Raw genomic sequence first — 11524 nt, 5'->3', positions numbered from 1 at the left:
CAGTCTCTATGAATAATCTAATGAATGTATTGAGATTAATGTATACTTAATATTAATGATGAGATGAGAAATCATACATTGAGCTATGATGTCTGTATACTAGAAGCCAGCTTCCATGACGTAGTAGTTGAATGAAATAGAATTTTATACTAAGCACCAATAGGCTAACTATGAGTAGTGATACCTTCTTTCAGGAAGGGCGGAAGTTTGCGTAACTCTCATGAGATGAGACTGTCAGGCATCCCGGGTATGGGTCACCTTACATCTCCTAGTCTTTGAACGTATACTACTAATATAGGGATCTAGCAAGCTTAAATTCGTTATATGCTCTAGCATGTTTTTAGTCAGTTTGGCCGTTGATTCAACCTCTTTTCAGTGTGGGGCAGACACTGGATTTCATGATGCTCACATGATCTATGTCGGTTATAGTTAAATTTCCAAATGAATGAATGAGGTTAGCCTCAAATGATGCACATAGTGAAAGGAATAATACCAAAGGTGGTAGGATAGGATAATGATGAGGTGAGCTAGTCTCAAGTAATTATAGTAGGTCATTCTTGTCCATTGCTCCGCGAACCCGATGAAAGTCTTAAACTACATCCTAGGCATAGCATGTGTTTACACTAGCTTATGAATGAATGAAGCAGAATTTGTGTTTGCTATAAAGGCCCCCTACTTGAGGTCCCTTATATTGAGCCCTCATTTTTGGAAGTCTTTATGGCAAGTCCATGATTCCAAGGTCTCAAGGAATATGATCAAATTGTATTAAATATGTTAACTGTTATATGCACTATATTATGTCTTATATGTAATATTGTATGTGTTATGTGAAATATTATATGTATGATGATGCATGTTACTCTCATGGTATGAATTTCCTAATCCAAATCTGGCAAGTCCACTGACTTTCCTAATCCAAATCTGGCAAGTCCACTAAGTTCACTTTTCCATAAATCATGTTGTTAGGAAAGAGCTATTCTTACTCATGCATGTCCTTGCTGTGTGTTTGCATATACCCATACTTAGTACAAGTGAGTACTTACCCCATACAAAATCTACTTTTATGTGCAAGCACATGTGGACGTTAAAGTTTACAATACACCGTTGCAGTTATCCAAACGTGGAGCTTTCATCCGAATTTGGTAGGTCTTCCTAGTTTCGAGTATGTCTACTGTTGTTTTATCGCTTAGATGTATGCTTTAGCTAGTGGAGAATGCTCCACTAGTATTTCATTTCAACTTTCATTTCAGACTTTATATTGGTGTCGTTATGGCAAAAATACGTTTAATGCAATTGTGAACTATTTCTTTCATTTGATAATCTTAATATTAGATGGTTCATTATGAACATTTATGAATTTAAGTAGAATGGCTTACATGAATATTAAGTAACAAAAAGTTAAAATTTTCTACCAAAATTGACCTAGATGAAGTAACAATGATGTATGTAGGCTTTTCTGCGACCTCTGAGAGTTCAACGAGCTGGTCACGTCTGGGTCTACATTCCGATCGTGACATCTAACTTCTTCTATCTTTGACTCAAAGTATTGCTCTTGCATGAAAATGTTTTTAAGTATTCAAATATGTTGTTTGTAGTGTTAGTTGGTAATAATTATGCTAAGACTCCAACGAAAACACGTTTATGCTTTTTATAAACTTTTGGCTTAAGAAATGGGTTAAATGAACCTGATTATGTAGTTTTTAAGATATGGTTTATTTATGATGATATTGTTATTTAGATAATGACCTAATGTCTATTTTATGATGTATTATTGGATAAATTGTTAATAAGTGGTGGAATCTTTGGATATGGTATGTTGGTTATATTATTTAGTTCATATAGTGAAATGCTCTCGAGTGGTATGATCCACCTTTGGTGGTGGTGTTTAATTGATGTTCATGACAATATTTTATAAATAGTGTATTGTGAAGGTTGTCTTTAAGGCATATAATGTTAAGTGAAATGATGATTATGATGTTTATGCATGATATGTCATAGAAGATTGTGTTGTGCATCTTAATGATATTATTTCTAACTGAATAATTTGTTCATGATAAGCATGCTAGTATGTGAAATGTGATGAATAAAAGTATAAGTTTGGGTAGAGATCAATGCAATGAAAATGGTTACTTTATGAAAGAGTGCTCACATACACACACTTAATGTAATGAATGAAGTTAATGAATAAAAATGGGGGAGTTTTTGGGAGAACACACTTTGTGAGTTTACATGAAGTGTTTAGTAGCAACCTCACTATATCCCAAGAGCTTTCTAATGTAAGTTGGAGGATGGATGCCCTTCGTGAGTTCAGATGTGGTGTCTAATAATTATCCCATAACCTTTAGTAATGAATGTTTAGGCTCCTGGGGAAGTTATGCTTAACACTGAGAGGATTTGAAGAAGGGATGATTGCACGTCGTGAGTAAAAATTTTGTAGCCAATGTACCTCTTGAGATAAGTACTCCTCATTAAAGGAGAATTATTTATTAAGAAATAATCTCCTTATCGCTTAACTATGCACCCACATAGGTGTACCTATTTGAGAATATATGTAAAGGCTAAGAGAATGACCCTACTCTAATCAACTGGGGACCCCTCATTATATAGGGTTTAATATCGGGATTTCATGTCTATATCTCATGGTCTATGTCAATTAAAGCTAATTCCCCAAAAGAATGTAATGAACTAAGTCTCCTGAAAAGTGTACTACTTAGGGTTGGTGGTGGTATGGGACACTATTTATCGATTGCACAAGTAGGCACTTGAAAGCGGAGTGTTGGTGTGTGTTTATAGGTATAGTATAATGTGTTCTTATTAACTTAAAATTAAGATATGTGATTTAAAGACTAATGTTAGCAAAGCATCTTAAAGTTAAGTCTTGTATAATATAGTCTATGAATGATTAATGTGGTGTACCTTATCTAACGAAATCCTCAAGGAGAACATTGTGGGATTAATAGTATGGGATGCTATTCTCAAATTGCACTTTGTGTAACTTTCTAGTCCAGTTGAGAAGGGAACTAATGTAAAGTCTTTAAATGCAAGTATGTTTCTGAAATGTCTGAAGTGTGAGTTTGTTACCCCAAGCAAAATAAGAAAATAACAAGCAGTCTTGAGGATCACTTAGGTGTGCATCGAAGGAATTTTATGGGTGGTTCTCTCATGTCTTACCTTAGGGAGTCTTGGGATAAATTTGGTCAGGGGAACTTCTAATGAGATGAGTTCATTGTGAGTTGAAGGTTTGAATTCATTGTATAGTGGTTCTAAGACCACACTTATTCTTGACTACACTTGTAAAGTGTTGCCTAAAGTAGTTTTGGGAACACTTTTAAAGCGTAGCCAAAAATTTTCACTTTTAGCTACAATAATTTTAGCAACACTTCAAAAGTGTACTCTTTAATAATTTAAGATACACTTTATAAGTGTTGTTAAAGTATGATATAATTGGCAACACCTATTTACATATATGACCACACTTCTAAAATGTCCTATTTTTATAATTAAAAAAACAACACTTTATAAGTGTTGCGTTAAAATTTTTCACTAAAATTTTATATTCCATCCAATATTTTTAACACTCCCTCCCATTTTTATACAATATAATAATAATATCCATTAACATTTTCAGCTTTCCTCTTTCAGCCAAAAAATGAAACATTAACAAAACAATTTGACTTCACTTTCCTCTTTAAGCTTTCCTTTTCACGTTTCTCTTTTCAGCAGAAGAATTGGCTGAAGAACTAAAGGTTCCGATACAAGCTGAAGAACTAAAGGTTCGAAGTGAAGAGAGGTGAAGATAGCTGAAGAAGTAGTTCTCTTTTCTAATACAAGCTAAAGATTCGATGAACTGCGCTGAAGAGTTGAACGATTCCCTGAAGAGTAAGAACTATTTCTTTAAGAGTAAGAACGATTTTGTTTTCCGAAACTTATTTGATTTTTCCAAAACTCAGTTGATTTTTTGAGTGTACCTCGTAAACGTTTAGATTTTCCTTTGCTGTTCATGTTAATTTTTGCAGATGCTTAAGATTTTCCTTGTTCTTATTCTTATTGCTGGTACTGTTGCTTGTCCATGTTTAAGATATTTCTTGCTATAATGTTTGTTTTAATATATGGTCTCTAATCTTTTTACCGTGCTCGTCGTAAACTTTGTTTGTTCATTTGTTAATCACAATAATTTTGTCTTGTCTGTGTTTGTTGGAACAACTTTTTTGTTTTCGACTGTATGTCTTGAAGAGTGAAGAAGTCATTTTGTTGTTTCTCTAGTGCATTTTCAAGTATACATAGTAACTTGAGTATTACGAAATGTTTTGGGATAACCTCGTAGTAGGAAGTTGTTAGAATCATTTCATAGTATTTGATGACTACATTTGCATGGATTTTTTCATTTAGCCTAGCTAATTAAGTAGTTTTGGCCATAAGCACAAAAGCGACCCTCTTACTAGCATGAGTTTGCTGCCTATTTACTTCAAATGTTCTTCTCTTTAAGTTCGTGTTTAATCAACTTAAAGATGACATTCTCTATCTTTTATTTCGTGGTTTTCAGTATATCTGTCGCTAATGCCAATATTAAGATAATTTCAGTTTATAGTTCACGTTTAGTTTTGTGAGATTTTTATCATTGTTCAGACAGTGGTTGAGCATGCTATTTTTGAATTTTCATCTTCATTTATTTTCCCTCGTAATTTTGTGAATCACTAATTTTGATACCTCGAGTCAAGTGAGAAGTCAGTTCCTTTTTGTTGGTATTTCCCAAGTAATGATAACTCATTTAGGTGATTAAATTTCCTTTAGTTTTGATTTATTTTGTACAAGTTTCCTTAGTTGTAGTCCTTGTTTTATATTTTGAATCATTTGTATTGTTTGCTTGTTTTGCATATCAATTCGTCAATAAAATGAATGTTAGTTGGAATCGTTTGTATTGTTTTCTTAAAATCTCAGATGCTAACATCCTTTTGTTACTGAACATCGACTTATTTTCACAGCATTAGCAGAATCAACTTATGAATGTAATTTTTCTCTTTTTTTTGTTTTCGGCTTCTTGCTGCTCTTTTCTTTTGTCAGATATCAAATATCAATCTATCTTCAGGTGGGGGTTCTTGGTTTGTAAACAAATACTTTTCCCCTGCTTGGCCACAAATGATTTTGTAAATAGGTGACTTTGTCGTTCTTCCTTTGCTTTTCATGTTTATTTTTGCAGATGGTTAAGATTTTCTTTGTTCTTTTTCTGATTGTTGGTACTGTTGACTGCCATGTTTAAGATCATTCTTGCACTACTATGTAGATCTTGAAATATGTGATACTGCTGCGTGTTTTCTTGGTTAATAGATATGATTGTGATGCAATTATCTAATTGATTAACTTCTCTAAATATATGTACTATCTGGATTTGAATTGTTCCCATAATCATATGCATCTCCTCTATCTTATCAATTAAACTCCAAGTTAACCTCCACTCTCAATGAATCATGTTCTTGAGACATAGAGAGTCAGTCTCTAAAATGGCATTTGTGCTCCCACACCTCTTGCAATAACTTTTTGCTTTCCAAATTGCTGTGATTTACGCTTTAATATTTGTCGTGTTGCCTATGCTTTGTGTTTCTGCATATACGAGATTTCCTTGGATTCCTATTATACAAAATTCGTAAGAGTTCTCACCTGGGTTGACTTTGCTAGAGCCACTCGTTCTCTCTTAGGTTGCCTTGGGGTGGTAACAGGGGATCTATGATCTTGATTCACTTTTCAACAATTCCAGTTGATTGCACTCACTGAAAGGGTGGGTACTATGATTACTTCTCTAAACATCATGACGAACTTGCAGGACGGACCGTCATAGACTCGACGGACCATCGTGGACTCCGTAACCCCACACTTAGACTTACCCATCTTCCTTCAGCAGCTGCACTACTCTGCCACCTACAGACCGTCACAAGCATGAAGGTCCGTCGAGGGTCTTCGTTCCAAAACACTTAATACTCTTGGGATATGGGTACTGGGATTACTTCTCTGAACTTCATGATGAACCTGCAGGATGGACCGTCACACACTCGACGGACCGTCGTGGTCTCCGAAACCCCCCACTTAGTCTGAGTAAGACATTCCCATCTTCCTTAAGCAGTTGCACTACGCTGCCACCTGCAGGCCCTCACTAGCACGACAGACCTTCAGAAGCTCCGTAACCCCACACTTAGTCTGACTTCCCCATCTTCCTTCAGCAACTGCACCTATGCTGCCACCTACGGACCGTCACAAGCACGACGGACCATCGCAAGCTCTGTAGGTGGTCTCTTCTGCATTTCTTCGCTCAAAATCTCCACATTTATCTATAGACAAATTTATGTATATCCTATTAACTGTACTTATTTTTTCATCTATAGTAACATCAACATTGAAAAACATTTGTGGAGGATTAAAGGTTTTATTTGACATAGCGTAAACCTGATGAATTGGTAAGAAACTTTTATCATCTCATAACACATGATTCTGATAGATTATTCGTGACTTTTAAAACATATTCTTTAACGGGTTAATGAATATTGCCGAATGACTAAATATTGATATATTCTTCTAGGAGTTCACATATCCCATCCTAGCATTAGATGAATTTATCAAGGTATAGCAAAGAGTATATTGATGGCATTGAATCATTTCTAGATTTTGCTTACTCTTATAGAGATCCTCATGGAGAGAAAATTCAGTGTCCATGTGCGAAATGTTGTAATATTCTTTGGAACCGAAGGAATGTACTGTATGATCATATAATATGCCATGAATTCGTTAAAGGCTATACTAGATCAATCATGGGGAATGGGATATCAAGTTGAATGTTGATGATGATATGGATTACTCGTGTGATGATATTGATGGGTTGTTGAATGATCAATTTAGAGAGGTTGCAAATGCTGGAGGAGTTTATGATGGTCCAAATAAAGATGCCAAGAAATTCTATAGCTTACTTGAAGAGGCAAACCAAGAATTATATTCTGGTTGTATAGGTTTCTCTAAATTATCATTCACACTTCACTTATATTTGTTGAACTGTTTACATGGATGGAGCGATGAGTCATTCACTTCTCTTCTAGAGTTATTAAAAGAGGCGATGCCCGAGTTGAATATTCCTCAGTCTTACAATAAAACCAAGTCTATGGTTAAGAATCTTGATCTGTATTATGATAAAATTGATGCATGTCCAAGTGATTGCATGTTGTTCAGGAATGATTATAAGGATGACGAATTTTTTCATACTTATGGAGCTTCACGATATATTCAAGCTCGTAAAGTTGATAGTGAGCCTGAGTCTTCAAAAAAACAACATCGAGTTTCTGCAAAGGCTTTAAGACACTTTCCTTTAATTCCTAGACCCAAAAGGCTATTTATGTGCTCAAAGACGGCAGATTATTTGAGGTGGCATGAAGAGAAATGTTCTAAAGATGGAAAGTTAAGGCATCCCGCTGATGGTCTAACATGGAAAGACTTTGATAGGTTGCATCCAGATTTCGCACAAGACTGTCGCAATGTGAGACTTCGATTGTTAAGTGATGGATACAATCCATTTCGAACCATGAGTATATCACATAGAACATGGCCAGTTATGTTGATGATTTATAATCTGCTGCCTTTGATGTGCATGAAATATGAATATTCCATACTTTCATTACTTTACCTGGACCGCGATCACCTAGAAATGACATTGATATTTACTTACAACCATTAATAGACGAGATAAAATTATTATGGGATTCTGGGGTTGAAACATATGATGCTTCCAGAAATGAAACTTTTCAAATGCGGGCAGCTCTTATGTGGACAATCAGTGATTTTCCTGCATATGCTATGTTTTCTGGTTGGATTACAAAAGGAAAGTTTGCTTTCCCTTGTTGTAACTATGGAACTAATTTTCGATATCTTAAACATAGTCAGAAAATGTGCTATATGGATCATCGTGTTTTTCTACCGATGGATCATCCATGGAGATAAAAAAAAGATCATTTAATGGAAAAACTGAATTTAGGCCTCCTCCAGCTCCTTTAAAGGGAATTGATGTACTTATTAGCTTACGTGATTTTGAAAATGTGTTTGGGAAGAAGAAAAAGAGATCAAATGATGGCCCATGGAAAAAAAGGTCAATTTTTTTGAATTACCTTACTGGCAGCACAACTTGTTACGTCACAACCTTAACGTAATGCACATAGAGTAGAACATAGTTGATAGCATACTTGGAACTCTTTTGGATATTTCAGGAAAAACAAAGCACCATGCAAAAGCACAATATGATTTGAAAGATATGGGAATCAGGAAGAACTTTCATCCACAAGATACAGAAGATAGTAAGAGAACAAAGTTTACAAAGGCGTGCTTCTCTATGACAAATGGAGAGAAATCCATCTTTTGTGGAGTTTTAAAGACAGCCAAGCTACCTGATGGTAGTGCCTCCAATATATCTATGTTTGTGCACTTGGATGAAATAAAGATGCCTAATTATAAAACCCATGATGCTCATTTCATGTTACATTACTTGCTTCCAATACCAATTATAAGCATTCTTCCTGATCATGTGGCTATTCCTTTGATTCGTCTAAGTTCCTTCTTCCATCGTTTGTTCCAAAAAGTAATCATATTAGAGGAACTTGATTGCTTAGAAGTAGAGATCATAGAAACAGTAAATCAGTTGCAGCGAATTTTTCATCCTTCATTTTTTGATATCATGATTCATTTGCCTATTCATTTGGTGAATGAAGTTAGATTAGGCGGCCTAGTGCAAAACCGATAGATGTATTCCACTGAAAGAGAAATGGGTCCATTCAAATCATACATTCACAATAGGCGTTTTCCAGAAGGTTGCATAGCAAAGACACGAGTGGGAATAGATTGCATGAATTTATTCTCAAAATATCTGCATCGGGGTGTGCATACCAGATTTAATAGGAGAGCACGAAACAATGATGAATGTGACCCAAGTGACGCAGAACCCGTGAGTTTTTTTTCAAACAAAGGAGTTCCTTTAGGAGCAAAGAAAACTGATCCAATCATTTTAGATGACAAGTCACTTATTCAGGCACATGCATACTTATTGGGAAATTGTGACGATGTTCAAGAATATATTAGGTACCTTAATTTGAATATACCATTCCTTCTGTATAATTAATTTTTATCTTATTTAATTTATTATTTTAACAAATATAGTAAAAGTTTTGTAGAGAGCATGAGCAAGAGGTTAATAATCAGTAACGAAAATATAAATGGAGCAAAGCCAAGAATCATTGTCAAAACTTTTCTCAATAGTTTGAAACTCGTGCATTGCAAGAGGATGTGCCTGATTTGATAAAACAATTGTCTAGAGGACCAAATTCTGTTGCAAAAAGATATTCTGGGTATATCATAAATGGATATATATTCCATGTTAGGCAGCGTGATGCAAGGCGTAAAACACAAAATAGTAGTGTTACACTAATTGCCTCAACTACAAGCTTCGCAAGCTCAAAGGATAAAAATCTATTTGCTGCAAATTTGACTTATTATGGTAGAATAGTTGATATTGTTGAATTAAACTATTACAACCATTTTAAGGTTTTTTTTATTTAAGTTGTATTGTTATGAGGTTGAAAAATATGTTTATGGCCTTACTTATGTCTACATTAACAAGAGATTCTCTAAGGAAGAGCCCTTTGTGCTTGCATCTCAAGTACACCAATGCTTCTATGTGCAAGATCCATATGATCAAGATAAACATTATGTTATGAAGACTGTTCCAAGAAACTTGTTTAACATGGGTGATGAAGTTCAATCTAAACTCCCACAAAGTTATGAAAATGAGCCATCTGAACATTCGAAGGGTCCATCTATACCAAAAGATAATGGTGAAGTACTCTTAACAAGGACTGATTTACCAGAAACAGTCATTGATGTGCCTGTGGAGGAATTTGTCAATCAACAACTTGAAGTCGAGTATGAAGAGGAGTTTGAAGATGAGTTCGAAGATGAGTCTGAAAATTAGTACGTAGATGAGTTTTCAGATGCGTTTGAAGATGAGTCTGAAAATGAGTATGAAGATGAGTCTAATGATGAACTCGAATCTAAACAAGAGTCTGAATAAGACACACCATGAGTTTCATTATTGTTGTGATGATTATATAGTGCTCACTCACTGTTTTTGTAATATAATAGTTTTTTTTGTAAAATACATTAATATATCTAATATGTGGAATGTAAAATGTTACCTTCTTATATGATTATTATTTTATTGAGGAACCTATACTTCTAGCTTATTTTTGCTTGATTTGGTTGTTTGTTAATTATATACTTTCTGGTTTCATTTTATTATCAGGCAGTTGGCATTAGAGGCATTCAACTCTGTAGTTTAAAGTTGCTTCTGGTTTGGTCGTTGTCCTGAGTTTGTCGCTCCGAGAGAGGTACAACTCTTTACCCTTTATTAATTTAAGTAATAAGAAGTTCTCCAGTTTTTAAATGTGGATGCAGCCAAAGGCCTCTTGTTTCATATGTTATCAGTTTTTTCTGTTTGTTCATGTAGTTCTTCAAATTTGAATCCGTCCTGCTACTTCTTTCACTTAAACAATCTTATTATTTTATAGGCTTACTTACTATTCGTAAACAAATTGAAGAGATTTAAACAAAGCAAAAACAATGAATCAATCAACAATGCTAAAGAAAAAGGCTTTGAATCCAAATAAAGCTCAATGTCCATTAAAGAATCAGGATGTTGATATTCAATACCGATCAAGTGCTGAATTGGCCAAAAAATTCAAGATTAAGAGAGAACAACTTGAAAATGAACGCAATGATAAAGCTAAGAAAGAGCAGGCACTAATATCACATAAAAGAATGAATTTTAAGGATTTCATTCCACAACAAGGTAAGAGTAAATTTCTTGAGCACAAATCAGTCATTCAATCGTCTTCAAGGGAAGAGCTTAGAACCTCACGCGTGATTGTAGGGAAAGGAAAAAGAAAATAGAGGTTATTTCAATTTGAAGAGTCCATTCAAGATAATTGAACTAAACTTCCTATGAATAATTCTACATTCCATACGCCATTCAATAAAGATGTTACTGCTTCAGCACATGCAACTAGAACAACACTAGGTAATGGAGAGGCACAACATGATATTCTTGATCTACGAAATTGCATACATGTAAAGAGGAAGCCGGTCATACCATCTAGTACTCTTGATAAGTTTCTAAAAGATCAAGGGATACACAAAGATGATGAAACAAAACGTGACAACAAAACAACAAGTGATGTCGAATTTATGCTCCTATTATTAATGAACATAACAAAGGATTGGATGATCGTGTGGAACAGGAAGAGGAAATTGACATTGATTGTAGTACAAAAGGTATGTTTTAAACCATGTAAGATTTAGAACTCATTATAAAAGAAATATCTTATTTCATGTCTGTTACTTCAATCTAGAAATGTCGAAGCCAAAAAAAGTTCGAGAACATACAACATGTAAGGATATTCATGCAAGAAATTTGGAAGAAAGAAAGGAGGTGACATATGATAAAGAC

General features: G+C 34.6%; 1 protein-coding gene across 1 annotated transcript; it reads left to right on the top strand.

Annotated features, from left to right (window-relative positions):
• The first annotated feature begins 6835 nt into the window (after window positions 1-6835).
• LOC138338548 (uncharacterized) lies at window positions 6836-9991 on the top strand. Its single transcript, XM_069289522.1, has 5 exons — window positions 6836-7513; window positions 7914-8103; window positions 8238-8656; window positions 9280-9564; window positions 9641-9991. Exons 1-5 carry the CDS (start codon window positions 6836-6838, stop codon window positions 9989-9991), a joined length of 1923 nt encoding a protein of 640 aa, XP_069145623.1.
• Window positions 9992-11524: the final 1533 nt, after the last annotated feature.

This window comes from Solanum lycopersicum, chromosome 9 (assembly GCF_036512215.1).
Source record: "Solanum lycopersicum chromosome 9, SLM_r2.1".
Lineage (NCBI taxonomy): Eukaryota > Viridiplantae > Streptophyta > Magnoliopsida > Solanales > Solanaceae > Solanum > Solanum lycopersicum.
This window is presented reverse-complemented; position numbering and strand designations above follow the sequence as displayed.

Coding starts and splice junctions, on each gene's coding strand:
- LOC138338548 (XM_069289522.1), top strand. CDS start 6,836: ATGGATTACTCGTGTGATGATATTGATGGGTTGTTGAATGATCAATTT. Junction 7,514..7,913: donor TCGCACAAGACTGTCGCAAT/GTGAGACTTCGA, acceptor TCTTAAACATAG/TCAGAAAATGTGCTATATGG. Junction 8,104..8,237: donor GAAAAAGAGATCAAATGATG/GCCCATGGAAAA, acceptor TGGATATTTCAG/GAAAAACAAAGCACCATGCA.